Genomic DNA, 15,394 nt, shown 5'->3' with positions numbered 1-15,394 from the left:
TGGATTAATGGACAGACATCAAAAAGGAGAGACAACCAGTGGTCATTCACTTGGGAATGGGGAAGGGTCAGAATTTTACTTTTTACTTTGTACCTTCATATTGTTTCAATAGCTTTACGTATTGCTCTCGTATTCTTTTTAATCCAAGATACTGAACAAAAGAATACTTGTTATACTTGAGTGCTGTTCTCTGAAAGGAGAAAGCTGCCATACACGCGGCAGGGTTGGGAAGACTTGTTACTGCTCAGGTCCCGTGGGCCCCTGGGGGCTGGGATGGGAGTTTGCCCATACACGGGCTGCCCCGGCTCACGGCGAAAGCCACGCGGCCTGTAAGGCGCACAGAAGGGTGCGTGTTTGGGAGAGTTTGTGGTTCTTTCCTTGGCAGCGGCCTGCTGCTAAGCTAGGCATTCCAAAAATCCCTGGACACTGCTTTCTTCCCCTCAATCCCAACCCCCAAGAGGCCTCCGAGAATGTTGTGGAAGGAATGCGGGACTGGAAATCAGCAGGCGAGTCCTATTCTCACACCTCTGCCCGTTTCCTTGTGGGCAGCTCCCCAAATTCCTCTGAGAGTCACTTTGCTCACCTGTGGGACAAGGCAGCTGGTCTAGATCTGGACAATCTTGAAGATTCCAGGCATCCCTGAGGAGTGGGCACAGGCCCCCTGGATGGCTAATTAGTCTGCGGTCCGCCGGCTTCTTGGCAGGCAGCATGGCCCGGCCTAGGAAGCCCTCCCCGGATGGGGGTCAAGGCCTGTGGGTGGGGGCCCTGCCTCTAGCTCCTCTGCCTGCAAAGCCCCTCTACCAGGCTATCTGCCCTGCTCTGGGGGGCTCTCCTGCTCTGAGGACATTCTCTCCCCTTTCTGCCATGCCTTCTTCCTGGGAAGATTGCACCTTCTGGGGGGGCAGGCCCCATCTGCTCCCCATTCTCTCCCAGCGCCTAGCCCTGCATGGGGATAGCACTTGGTCAATAGCCACCGGTGAACAAAGGAGCAAGCAAATGAGTCGCTTCTGAAGCCGTCCCCCACCTCTCACGGTGGGAGGGGATGTCAACACTGTCTCTGCCCAGGGGGCGTGACTGTCACGTCTCCACTCTCAGAAGCAAAGGGAAACTTAGTACCAACAACAGCTTTGAGAAAAGGTTTGCGAAGGCACCCTAGAAGCGAAAGTGACATGAACACCTTGGAGGTGTCGCAGGGCCAGATACCAGAGTCTAGAGTGGCCGCCGCGGCCCTTTTGGAGACAGGAGGACAGCAGTGTTTCGAGGTCTTTAACTGGGGGGAGCGGTCGGGGGAGCAGGGACTAGGTGAGGGGGTGCCCAGGGATTCTGGTCCTAGATCTGCCATTAACAAGACCTGTGAACTTGGGAGGCTTCCTTTCCCATCTGAGGAAGGAGGGGCTTGGCCTCCTGAGCTCTCAAGCCCCTTCTCGCTCTAACGTGACATAATTACACAAATCAGACAGAAGGAAGGGCTCCAGGAGCATGACACGGTGCCCAGGACAGGGCACTGACCCGAAGAGGCACAGGGGAGCTGCCCAGGAGTGTGGAGGGCACCACAATGTTACCATCCTGCACAGGCTCTGGAGCCACACTAGTGGCTCCCCACAGCTAGCTCTGCCCACAGCTGGTCTGGGCTCTGCTCCCTCCTGGCCGGGTGGTCTTGGGCAGGTTCCTAATCCCTCCACGCCTCAGTTTCCTCAATCTGTAAACCGGGAACCGTAAGCACTTCACTCACGGGGTGTCTGAAGATCACGTGTGTTAACTGTGACGTGCGCCTCAGGACGGAGCCTGGTACCCGATGGCCCCTCCGGAATGTCAACCATCGGGGTCCCTGTTATAGGAGTCTGTTCACAGGTTGCCTGTGTGTGTGTTTTGTCTCTCCATGAAGAAAAGGCACAAGGTCGGTCGCATCTACTTATTTTGTATCCCGGCAGTATGCTGAGGTACAATGGGGCCACGGAGTTATGCCGGAGTCCTTCCTTACTAAACAGGTGAATGAATGAATGAATGAATGGACAGCAAGGGGGTGCAACGATCCACCTGGAGGTCAGAAGGGGAACCAACAGCGTCTCTGGGGCTGGAGCCAGGCACTGGCAGAAGCTGTGGAGAGGCGGCCCTGGGCCCGAGGCGTGGGATCCTGACCAGATTCCCTGGAACCAGGATGGCCTCTAGGTAAACACCACGCGGTCCATCTCTGACAGAAGGCTCGGCAGCCTCTCTCACTGTCACCAAACCTACCTTCCCTTCCTTCACTTGCTTGAGCTTCACAAATGTCTCTACTTACCTAATGGCCACAAACGCCATGATTCGTCTCTAAAAGTATGTAAATCACGTAATTGACGGACAAACACAAGATGGTAACCTCACGTTAACTCCTACAAATGTTTCTATTTAAGAAAAATACGAGACATGCAGGCCATCCGGTGAGCAAAAGGGAAAAAGAATCGGGCCGAAGGGCTCATCAGCTTTCCCTCTTTAGGGCTTCTGTGGGGCCCGCCAGTCCCAGCGTGTCCTTACCTCATCTATTTTGGACTGCCGACAAGGGAAGGAAAACGTGAATCCCACAGGTAATTTCTTGTCCTTGATTTTCTTCTTCTCCATGAAGTCTCCCAGGCACTCGGCGACGTGATCGAAAAGCTAAAGAAAGCGCAAGAGCAGTCAGGACGGGGACAGGGGACAGGGGACAGGGGACCGGGCATTTCAGGGAAAGAGGTAAACAATTCCCTCTGCAAGAGGGAAAAGAACGCCCCTCTGGGAAAGCCGCACTGGCTGTGAAGGCTAGAGAAAGAGTCCCTTACAAGGAGACCCCCCTGCGGGCCAGCACAGCTCAGGAAGCGGTTCAAACCCTTTCATCGGGACCGGCCCGTGGGCGGTCATGGTCTGCCTAACTGGGCGCTGAAGAAATTTTAAAATAAGAGGAAATCACCTCACCCTCCAGAAGGCACAGGCAGTGGTCTCCATGGCCCCCTCCCAGGTGGGGCATTTTCCGGCCCCCTCCCTGTATCTGTATCCCTATCTCCCGCCGTCTGTGTAAATTCCCAACACTACGGGAGGGTCACAGCCTCTAGCCCACCTGAGCGATTCAGCAATCTTCAGACAGTCATACTTTTACTCTTTCCTGAAGCGTGATACGCACACGTGGAAAAGCGCACACATCCTTTAGGCGCAGAGTTCACAGATTCTCAAAGGCTCGCCCGCCTGTGTCACCAGCACCCAGACGCCTCCCTCACGTCCCCTGCGGTCACTGCCACCACCTAACCCCACAAGGGCAGTCGGCAGCCACTCTGCCTTCCAGCACTCTGGATTCGTTGTGCTGTTTTTGTGTCACACATAAATGCAACAAGGACATGTTCTTTCACTGGACATTATGTGTCAGAGAATCGTCCGGGCTGAGGTGTGCCTTTAGAGACCATTCGCTCTCACTGCTGCATAGGATTCTGTGGTATGAACACACCACAATTTGTTCAGTGGATTTTAGTTTTAGTTTGTCTGCTCCACAACACATTGCCTGGGGTAAACACACGCATCTTAGAATCCACTGGAAAGAACACAGAACGCTGTTTCCCTAGCCTCTGTATGAATACTGTCCATGATGGAAGGCTCACCACCTCTAAGCCAACCTTTTAGGATCAAATACCTCCCCTTGTCTCAAATGCATCCAGAATCAGGGTGGCTGGGTGGCTCAGTCGGTCAAGCATCCAACTCTTGATTTCAGCTCAGGTCATGATCTCACGGTTCAAGAGTTCGAAACCCATGTCCGGCACACTGATAGTGTAGAGCCTGCTTGGAATTCTCTCTCTCTCTCTCTCTCTCTCTCTCTGCCCCTCCCCTGCTCCCTCTCTCTCTCTCTCTCTCACGCACGCACACACACACACACACACACACTAAATGAATAAGCTTTAAAAAAATAAATAAATAAAATACAATGCATCCAGAATTGAATATAATGTTTCATATGTGTTCTGAACACAGGAAAGCTTAGTGGAATGAACAACCTCCCTTTTCCTTAGCTCTATACCTTCATTAATGTAATCAAAGTATACATACGCTCTTTGGGGCACCATGCCACAGTCTAGGTCACCCTCTGTCTTTTTCACATGGCTGTTATTACACTAGACCTCCCTCATGTACAGGATTGACACAGCTACAGAGCTTCTAGAAGGCCAGAAGAAGGCAGTGTTGGCAGAGCTAACCACATGGTCACAGGAAGCAACCCCAGCCCGTGTACCCAGACAAGGCTATCTTCCCAAAGGCTTTCCTTGCAGGGATATCCTTGAGAGGGGGCCAGAAGTCATTATTCCTATTCCCCAACTTCCCCCAGATGCTCCCGACCTAGCTCTAAATTCTGACTTTCCTGCCAGCGTGAAGGAAAACCTGCCGATTCTGATCTAGGAGCCTCTGTCCCTGAGTCACTATTACTCAGACGATGGCTGCAGCCAGTGAGTCCGACTAAAGAGACACATGACCACCTTCCCTGGAGAAGCCCGGCTAAGCTTCCTGCGACCTACATTTCCAAGTAAGATAAACCCATTCCTAAGTCCGTCAGCAAGCCCCGCGTCATCGGTTGTCACAAGCTCCAGGCCCCCCTGTGGCCCTCAACCGAGAGGGCTGGGTGAGAGGAAGGCAGGCTGCAGGCAGGAAGGAGCAGGGAGAACGCAGGCTGCAGGAACGGATTCGCACGGGGGAGGCGCTGTAACCAGCTCCCAGACCCAAACGGAACACAGCCACCCCCAAGGGCTCTGTCGAGAAGGAAACGCCGTGGTTGTGAAACGCCCACAGTTCCAGGAGCCACAAGCCTGCTCAAAGAGACAGGAAGCCACCGCCACACTAAGTATGCTTGTGACCAACCAGGCGGGGAAGTTACCCGGCCTCGCTGGGCTCAAAATTTCAGGGTCTAAAAAGCACTATTTTCCCCCTCCTAACAACATGATCATGATTTTAAAAATCCCCACACGGAAATTCAGTTTCTCCAGTTGAAAATGGCAAACAATGACTAAAACAAGAATTTAAACATTTATCATTCAAAATTCCCAAAGCTAAGTGATGTTTTAAGAAAGGCTGCATTTATGCTTCCAGACTTATTAAAGCTTAAAGCTGAACTGAGCCTTTGGCATACCATGTGTGTGTGTGTGTGTGTGTGTGTGTGTGTGTGTGTGTGTGTGTGTGTCTGTGTGTGTGTGTGCGCGCGCGCAGAGAGGAGGGGGAGAAAAAGATAAAGCAAATCTGGATGAGGGCATATAGGGGAGCTCTTTGTGCTTATCTTAAAACTTTTCTATAAGTTTACTATTATTCTAGATAAAAGTGTAAAACTCTATTATTCTAGATAAAAGTGTAAAAATCCTGCACATTACAGAACGTGGGATCACAGCCCCACGAATTCAGGACTGTTCACAGACTGTGAGTCCGGGCACAGTGGGGCCCCTGGCCTCCACCCTCCAGGATGGTCAGAGATCTCAGAAAAATGGGCCACTAATACTTATTTCTAACTTCAAACCAAACTTCTGGAGGAGAGTTTCCTGGTTCATCCCTATTCTCAACTGGGCCCTCCTCCTTGCCCACAGCCCTCACGTTTCCTCACCATCAAAAACTCTCGATAAAGACAATAAAGACAAGACCCAGCCTGAGGGTGTTCCACGTTGCTAAAACAGAAACGTCTGGAGCCGGACTGCCTGGGTGCAGACCCCAGCTCTATCACTTATGAGCTGTGTGACCCAAGGGGCTGGTCACTTAACATCTGAGCCTCAGTTTTCTCATCTGTACAATGGGGAGAATGATGACATCTGCCCCAGAGGGTCACTGCGATGGCTAAAGGAGTCACTCCATGCAAAGTGCTTACAGCAGGGACGTGGACCTAATGAGCATCACGGAAGTATTGCTGTAAGAACACACGACCGTTACCACCATTATCACCATCCTCGTCACGTTTTCTTTGCAGACCGTTTGAAAGGGGAAGAGGAAGAGACAGACAGCAGGAAACAAAGTGATCCTGGAGCTGAGAAGACAGAGACAGAGGCTGGGAGAGAGGAGGTCCTGCGGGCGCCGGAAGAAGGAAGTCACTGGGCAAGTGAATATAGCCAGTGGGCACCCTCTTGACAAGCCCTGCTCCTCAAAGGTGAAGTCACACAGCACCAGGAATGTCTTGGCCCAGGGAGAGAGTCCTGATGGTGAGGGCACCAAGCAGACGCGGCTCGACCCCGGGACGTGGGGAACAGACAGTAAGAGGTCGGTGCTGCCAAGCGCAAAGAGCAGGACCCAAGGCGGGGCTGCGGGCCACCTGCACAAAGGAATAATGAGCAGCCACTGGGCGGGGTTCGGGGACCCAGCAGCTGGCAGCCCCCAGGCCCACCTTGGACGAATGGGTCAGTTTGTGCGGCCTAGTAGGGGAGGCACGGGCAGGGGAACCTCCAGGCACGGCCATCCAGTGAGTGATACACTCATTTCAGTGGCCGGCTGAGCAGCGGTTCATCTCTTCTGGCGTCTTCTTCAATGCTCTCCCTGACACGGTCGGACAAGCTCTGACCCCAAACCCCCAGGAGCAGGTCAATGGCTGGGATTAGCCCTTTTCTCTCAGACCAAAAATAAAACACAACAAAAAAAACGGCAGGCAGCTTGCTCTAGGACCCACCCGCGTTAATTCAGAAACAACACAGTCAAGAGGAGTCAAGAGGAGAAGGCTCCTGGGTCTCATCTCAAAGTCCAGCTCAGAACAAATGGGTTTTCTGGAGAACTTAGTCATGAACCTTGACGTGAACACACCCTTCCTAAAGCAAATATTTGGCAAGCTCTGAATACATATCCTGGGCAGCAGCCATGACTCAGAAGGCAAGCAACAGGCTGCAGGAGCCAGTATATCTACAGGCCCACGGCAGGAGCGGCTCCCGGGGACAGGCTAACGGGACACCGAATGACGGAAAACCGTGACCACGGGGTCCTCGGTGAGCTAGGCCCCACCACTCACCACAACCAGACAGACGGGACAAGGGGAACGGGCCCTTCTGATCATGCCCACAGCCCCTTTGCCAGCTAAGGAAGGCAGCCCTTCCCGGGGGGGCCCCATGAAAAGGAGGGGCCTCAGGTATCAAATGTGAGGGAAGGGGGTAGTGACATTCTGTACCAAGGACTCTTTAGGAGGCTATTAAATCCGGTAGCCAGGAGCCCCTGACTAGCCCTGGGGCCATGAACTCAAATGCCTGCTGCCACACAAGGTGACAGCCACACCCGGGGAGGCCTGGGCCCCTGGTGAGCTGGGTGAGAGGCCAATGCCTTGGAAGAAGGGGCGTTTTCACCCACGGGCTCTGCTAAACCTGCGCTGGGGAGCCAACCCCAGGATCCTTAGAGAATGAACACATTTACCCACAGAGCTGCCGGGCTCCCTCCTCACACCTTCCACACTGTGCAAGTCCCAGTGACCCTCTCCCAGCCACCAGTTTACCCAGATGGTGGACTCTCTTTAGGTGGTCACACCCTTCCACCCAAGAGCCCCTCTCCACGTGAATCTACAAGGGACTCCTTCCAGGAACTCAGATACCAATGCTTGGGGGTCTGGCTCCTGCATGGGAGTGCACTGGGGCTGATGGGAAGGGAGCGGGGACCCACCTGGCTTCCACTGCCGTGCACGATGTTCTCCGGGGTGTCATAAATCTCGGACTCCATGTGAACATTCTGGTTTTGCTCATGATTCACTTGCACCCTCAGAATTCGAAAGGAAGACCCGCCAAGATCCAGGGCAATGAAATCTCCCTTTTCTGTTTAGGGAGACAACAGGTATCGCATCAGGTTCACGTCACAGGAAGACCCCGCACTTTTGCCAGCTTCTCGACAGGGTCTGCATCCCCCATGCAAACCTCATCCAACCACTGCCCTGGCTGGAAAGTGGGCCAGGGAAACCCTCCCAGCCTGGCATGCAGCAGGCCAGCTCCACGCAGAGGAACGCAAGTGCTGAGCTCTGTACAAAGCCTCGCTCCAGCTTCTCTAATTCCCTATCCTTCCTCCTAGACAGCACTGTTACCTATAAAATAAAAATAAAAACATGGGGCGCCTGGGTGGCTCAGTCGGTTAAGCATCCGACTTCAGCTCATGTCATGGTTCATGAGTTCGAGCCCCACGTCGGGCTCTGCGCTGTCAGCACGGGGCTTGGGATTCTCTCTCTCTCTCTCTCTCAAAATAAACTTAAAAAGAATTTTTTTAATTAAAAAAAAATAAAAACAGCATTTCAACTCAGAGAAAACCCCACATCTGAGGTCCACACCATGCCTTGAGTTCCTTCCACGTTATGGAGTTCACACCTCCACTTATTCCCCTGGGGGATTTTTTTTTTTAATTGTGGTAAAATATACGCAACATAAAATTTACCACTGCAACCATCCTTAAGTAGCATTAAATACAACGTTGTGCAACCATCACCTCCATCCATCTCCAAAACTTTTCATCACCCCTAACAGGGTCCTGAAGCTCTAGAACCATTAAACAGTCACTCCCCACTCCCCATCCCCTAGCCCCTGGTCACCACCTCTCTACCTTCTGTCACTACAGATTTGCCTCGTCTAAAGATCTCACAGAAGTGGAATCACACAATACTTGTCCTTTTGTGTCCAGCTTATTTCGCTCTGCATAGTGTCTCAAAGGTTCATTTTGTAACAGGTGTCAGAGTTTCCTGCCTTTCTGAGGCTGACATTCCATTGTATGTAGCTACGTTTGTTTATCCATTCACCTGGCAGTGGATATTTGTCTTGTTTCTACCCAGGGAATGTTTTTAGCAGAAGTCCCTCTTCGTCACTTAAGAGTAACTGGCTTGATATAGTTACATCCCTCAGGTCCGATGTATGCAGTAACTGGTGTGTGCCTGTCTTACAGATGATAAGACTGTGCACTGAGGCCACCAGACAGCAGCAAGGGAGGTGGCATGGGAAGGGTCACAAACCATTAAGCCACCATCTAACTTTCTCTACCCTGTTTCTCATTAGTAATTCTCACACACGCTTCCAAAATATTGGTTAAAATCTGTTAATTTTATTACTGATCCCCACTGTCCTAATGTATATTACACCAGGGGGGACAGCCACCCCTGACATCCTGAGCCCCACTGGTCCCCTAAAGTCTCAGTCCTATAGCAGTATAAATACAAGGCTGCTTGGGATCTCATTTTCCTAGGGAAGCATCCATAATACTCCATTTTTAGGTAACAGCACTATGGAGATATAAATCACCTTACAACTCACCCACTTAAAGTATGCAATTCAATGGTTTTTATTTTTTTTAATGTTTATTTATTTTTAAGACAGACAGAGAGTGAGCAAGGGAGGAGCAGAGAGGGAGACACAGAATCTCAAGTAGGCTCCAGGCTCTGTCAGCACAAAGCCTGATGCGGGGCTTGAACTCACAAAATGCAAGATCATGACCTGAGCTGAAGTTGGATACTTAACCGACTGAGCCACCCAGGCGCCCTTTCAATGTTTTTTAGTATATCCAGTTATACAACCATTGCCACAAACCAGTTTTAGAATGCTTTCATCACCTCAAAAAGAAAATCCTTTACTGCTTCTCAAGCAAGCCCCTCTCTCCCCATTGTCCTAAACAACCATTAATCTACACTCCGTCTCCACAGATTTCTCTTTTCTGGACAGTTCCTGTGAATGGAATCCCCACAGTAGGTGGCCTCTTGTGACCAGCCTCTTACACTTAGCAAAACATTTCTAAGGTTCATCGTGTTGTCACATGGCCAAATAATAATCCACCGTATGGATGTACCTCATTTCATTTACTCATTTGTCTGTTGATGAGGTTGTTTCTACCTTTTGGCTATCACAAATAACACTGCCATGAATATTTCTGCACGAGTTCTTGTGTGGCCCTGTCTTTATCTCCTTTGGGTATACACCTAGAAGAAGGGTTGCTCTGTCAAATGTTTAACTTTCTGAGGAACCATCACTGGTTTCTGAAGCAGGTCCACCAGCTTCCATCCCACCAGTGATACGTGATGTTTCCAATTTCTCTACATCCTCAATACTAATTATCATCTTATTTTATTTTGACTTGCATGTCTCTGGCTAATGACAATGAGCACCTTTTGTCAGGTGCTTCTTGGCCATTTTTCACCTTCTTTGGAGAAATGTCTATTCAGATCCCCTGGCTTGTTTGAAAACTTGGGTTGTCTTTTAAGTGTTGAGTTGTAAGAGTTCTTCATGTTCTAGACGTGAGCACCTATCAGATACATGACTTGTAAATATGTTCTCTCATTCTGTGGGTTGTCTTTTCACTTTTTTGATGGTGACTTATGAAGCATAAAAGTTGTTCCTTTTAACAAAGTACAACGTATCTATTTTCTTTTGTTGGTTGTGCTTTTGTGGTCATATCTGAGAAGCCACTGTCAAATCCAGGGTCACAGAGATTCGCAACTAGGTTTTCTGCTAAGAGTTTTACAGTTTCAGCTCTTAAATGTAGGGATTTGACCCATTTTGAGTTGATTTTTCTCTACAGTGTGAGGTAGGGATCCAAGCTACTTCTTTTACATGTGGATATCCAGTTGTCCCAGTGCCATTTGCTGAAAAGATTGTTCTTTCCTTCATTAGACAGTCTTGGCACCTTTGTCAAAGATCAAGAGACCAAAAAAGTGTTTCTGAACTCTCAATTCTTTTTTTTCCCCCAATTTTGAGACATAAATGACATACTGAACTCTCGATTCTGATCCACTGATCTATTATCCTGTGTCAGTACCACAGTGTTGTGATTAACGTGGCTTTGTAGTAAAATCTGAAACCTGGAAGTAAAAGTCCTCCAACTTGGTTCTTTTTCAAGATTGTTTTGGCTATTCTGGGTCCCTTGGGGTTTTTTATTTTATTTTTTAAGGTAATAGCTAAAAAAAAAAAAGCTTGTATTTGATGCACATTTGTATCTGGTTCCACCAACCTGTAAGCTGACACACTGCTCTATTTCTGGAACGTAGAACGGTGTCTGACACACGGTAAGAGCTCAACAAATACTTGGACTAATGCGGGTGGGAAAGGAGTCAATGAACGAACCAAATGGTTGAATTTTCACCATTCTTACCCTTCCAAGTTCCTGGAGGGAAAAACCTGGGCTTCTGTGCGTCTATCCATGGCACCCAGGGGAGCTCAATAAATGCTTGGTAGCTGCTCGATCATGGGGGTTGGTGGCCCAGTCATCCATTCACTCATTCATTCACTCAAGGCACCCCTGCTTATTGCTCATCAAGCACAAAGCAGTGATGCGCCACTGGTTGGCTGGTTTCTCAAATAACAGAATTATGGAGAATTATTCGTCTATATCATACAATTCATCCATTTTCTTTTTTTTTTTTTTAAGTTTTTGTTTTCATTCCAGTTCTTTACAAGTCACCCGTTTTAAAGTGTAGAATTCAGTGGTTTTTAGTATATTTACAGGGTTGTGCAACCATCACCACCATCTAATTTTAGAACATTTTCAGCATCCCCAAAACAAACTCTGTACCCACGAGCAGTCACTCTCCACTTCCTGCCAACCCGTCTTATCCACCAACAACCATGAATCTGCTGTCTGCCTCTACAGATGTCCCTACTCTGGACATTTCATATCAACAGGTGGTCTCTGGTGGATGCTTCTTTCACCTACTACCCATGACTTGTGTTGCAGCAGGTATCAGCACCTCATCCCTTTCTATGACTGAATTATAGTCCATAATGTGAATATACCACATGATGCCACTGGTCTTAAATTGCTTCTATGGTCCAAAGGCAGCAGACCAAGGGAGAATGTGGGAAGTAGGGGGTCACAGACTTGTAGGGAATTCTGACCCTGACTTTGTGGGTTGTTCAAATCAGTTTACAATTTCCTTTGCTTCTTCTTTTTTTTTTTTAAGGTGTTATTTTTAAGTGATTTCTACACCCACCGTGGGGCTCGAACTTACAACCCCGAGATCAAGAGTCACGCGCTCGACCTACTGAACCAGCCAGGTGCCCCTGTTTATAGAGTTGTCTTACAGCACCCATCAGAACCCTAACCCCCATGGTGCTCACTGCTACCCAGTTAAAAAAAACTGGCTCCAGCATGAGGTAGCTCCTCCCTGGAGGATGATCACTAGAATATCGAAAGTACTTTATTTGACCCTCAGTTAACATGCATCGAGCCTTTCCGACTCCAGGTATTAAGTGCTTCATATGCATATTTTAAACTCCCTCAAGCGTTTGCGGTGGGTACTGCTGTGATATCCCCATTTTGCAGGTAAGCAAGTAAAGGCTGGGAGGGGTTAGGCGATTAGCCCGAGCACCCAGCCAGTAAGCGGCAGAGCCAGGACGTGAATCCAAAGCTCAGATTCATAACCATTGGTTCAAACCGCCTGCTGGACAGACCTCATGGACGAGGATCCCCACGGCTGACGACAGTGGAGTGAGGCTTTAGCACGGTAAGAATGGCTACCTTTCTTGCTGGGGTTCCTCAACATCCATGACTCCTTCCAGCTTTTGGTTTTGTTCTGCTTTGTTCTTACAAGGATTTTTACATCGTAACTTACAAAAAGAAATAGCATGACCAATTTTTTGGTCGCTGGCCTGGTCAAAAGTCTCGTTTTCAGCTGACTCAGAGGCCTACGTGAAAGCAGGTTCTTGCGCTCAAGTTCCAGGTGTCTGTGGGGGGGGGTGGGGGGGTGGGCTCCTGTTTACTGGTGTCAATGTCAACATAGCAAGTAAGAGCTCTCAGCCCCTGATGCAGGAAGGGGTCAGGTTTCAGGCAGCAGCTCTGCAGGACCCAGACCTGAAGCTTTTCAAGCAGGATAAGTGAAAATGACCTCGCTGCCGATAAGATGATAAGATAATCCGGGAGGAATCTGGTCTTAGGGCACATAGGGCTGGGCCCCACTTCTGCAGCTCTGCCCCATCCCAGCCTCCCGCGGTGGTCTGTCCACCCCAGCTCTCCACGGCTCCTTTTTTCAACAAGCACAGGTTAACAGGGCCCCAGGAGGTTAGGGTCAGAGACGGCAACCAGAAAAGGTGGCCTTGAGATGTCAAGTCAACACTCAGTACTGGACACTCGGCACACCTGCAAGCGGGAGTCGACAGATTCGGTGGGGGGGCGGGGTGGCCTTTCTCTGAAGGCAGTTTAAAAGGGGTCATTGTCAAGCCCAGGGCAGTTCCCGATCCTTCCCTGATCGTGACCCCGGTTCCAGGGTGTGTTTATGATCGCTAAAACAAATGGCAGCTGGCACCTCCTTCTGTAAATCATATTTGCAGCTCAGGCGACACGGGACAAATATTAACTCATCTTCTCGGTGGATGGAGAAGGAAGCTCCAACCCATCCAGCTGAACGACCTGCTCGCAGTTACCCCTCTGGCAAGGCCAGAGCCCCTCCCTTTCTTCGGCGGCTCATATACTTGCAAATATATTTGACGCCCGTTATTTTTTACGTATATATGTCTTATCTTCCTCAGTTGGATGATCAGCAACTTGAAGCCAAGGGCAATACTGAACAGGCTAACTTCCTTCCCCCAGTGCTAAGTCTTGCACACAGCAGGCCACCAGCGTTTGCTGCTAGTTCAAAAGAACTGCCTGGGTCAAATGCACGTCTGTTTGGTCCTATTCTCTGCCAGACAAAAGACACCCAGGAAAGACGGCATCAGCTGGGAAGGGCCTTCCCAAAGAACTCTTACAAAGTTACTTAGGAGATGGCAACCGTGTTAAGGAGGACGAGGACCCACTGTTAAGGCTCATGGTGGTTTGCAGTTTCCAAAGCATTTCCACTTGATCCTCCACAGCCGTGTGAGGCAGGGAAAGGAGGTTTATTGTGCCCATTTTACAGATGAGGAAACAGGAGGCTTAAGGAAGTTGACTCCTCGAAGGTCAGACAGATAGTGAGCAGCAGAGCCAGAGATTAATCCAGTGTTCTGGACTTTTCCCCCTCTTTAATTTCAAGTTCAGCTTCTTTTCTTTTTTTTTTTTTTAATGTTTATTTTCTATTTTTGAGAGAGAGAGTGTGCGCACCCACATGAGTGAGAGAGGGGCCGAGAGAGAGGGAGACACAGAATCCGAAGCAGGCTCCAGGCTCTGAGCTGTCAGCACAGAGCCAGACGCAGGACTCGAACCCAGGAACTGTGAGATCATGACCTGAGCCGAAGCCAGACGCTTAACAGACTGAGCCACCCAGGTGCTCCAGTTCAGCTTCTTTTTATAGCACCAGGCTTCACTCCAACTACCTCTTCAAATCTTTGGCCTCAACCTTACTTCCTGCCCCTGCTGCCTCCTACCTGCAACTTCTTCCCACACTTCCCATTCCCACTGAACCCAGGAGAACCACTCTTCCAGAGAAGGCTCATTAAACAAAGCATCTGAAGGGTCCTCTGGCAACTCTCCACTTTATAATGACTGCCACTATTCCCCGCACATCATGGGAAACAAACATGGGGACAGATGTCTCTCTTGAGCCCAGGCCTGCACTGGATGGAGAACAGGGCAAACAGAAACCCCATCTTCATGAAATGCCCACCTTTGCCCTGCCGAACAAATTGAGCCAGTACGTGAGATACAAGGGCTTTCCCTCCTGGTCTATAATCCAGCTACTTGATGGGAGTTCTACACCTTTATCAAAAACCCACCAGAATGCTACACATGCAGATTTCACGGAGGGAGAGAGTTTCTGAGATGATCCAATCCTCTTTCCAGAGAAGGGAACAGAGACAGAAAGCTAAGCAACGGCCCAAATGCCATGGGAACAGAGTATTTTCTTTCCTTTGACCAGAGAGTAGTCCTATGTATACCTGGGGGTCCAAAAAATTAACTGTGAACACACCACAAATCAAAGATTTTCTAACTTATCCTTTGGGTAAAGAGCCTGCTTGGAACCAGGAGGCAGAAAGAGGGAAATCTATTCAATTCAATTTACCCTCAAAAGCCTTGCAATCAAATTGGTATTTTTCCAGTATCCTTACTGATAAATAAGAAGAGAAAAAGGGGAGGTTTCATGAACGAGACACAGAGTGAGCCAGGTCTTCTGAGGGAAGCTAGACACAGAGGGCCAGCTATCCCCGGGACTGGCAGCTCTGAAAAGGGACTTCTGTTTAGCTAAGTCACCAAAGTAAAAAGGCTCCAACAATATCTTCGTCTTTTAAAAAAAAAATTCTTTTTAATGTTTATGTTTATTTTTGAGACAGAGAAAGACACAGCACGAACGGGGGAGGGGCAGAGAGAGAGGGAGACACAGAATCGGAAGTGGGCTCCAGGCTCTGAGCCATCAGCCCAGAGCCCGACGCGGGGCTCGAACTCACAGACCGCGAGATCGTGACCTGAGCCGAAGTCGGACGCTCAACCGACTGAGCCACCCAGGCGCCCCAGAATCTTCCTTCTTTTATTTATTATTCATACCTTTTCTATTCCAGAAAGGATACGCGGCAGCTGAAAGCCACTTTAGGGTTTA

At 49.5% G+C, this 15,394-nt stretch overlaps 1 protein-coding gene across 5 annotated transcripts in view; it reads right to left on the bottom strand.

Annotated features, from left to right (window-relative positions):
- The window catches only part of HK1 (hexokinase 1), an 89,380-nt gene that overhangs the window by 31,894 nt on the left and 42,092 nt on the right, over nucleotides 1-15,394 (bottom strand). For 4 of the 5 annotated variants that reach the window (XM_053207743.1, XM_053207744.1, XM_053207742.1 and 1 more), the window contains 2 exons: nucleotides 7,594-7,742; nucleotides 2,515-2,634 (listed from right to left, as the gene is read on the bottom strand). In XM_053207743.1, the coding sequence (XP_053063718.1) occupies nucleotides 2,515-2,634; nucleotides 7,594-7,742 (269 nt within the window). The remainder of the gene's footprint in view (nucleotides 1-2,514; nucleotides 2,635-7,593; nucleotides 7,743-15,394) is intronic. The other variant, XM_053207745.1, reaches the window with a different exon arrangement.

The sequence above is a fragment of the Acinonyx jubatus genome, chromosome D2, assembly GCF_027475565.1.
Source record: "Acinonyx jubatus isolate Ajub_Pintada_27869175 chromosome D2, VMU_Ajub_asm_v1.0, whole genome shotgun sequence".
NCBI classification, from domain to species: domain Eukaryota; kingdom Metazoa; phylum Chordata; class Mammalia; order Carnivora; family Felidae; genus Acinonyx; species Acinonyx jubatus.
This window is presented reverse-complemented; position numbering and strand designations above follow the sequence as displayed.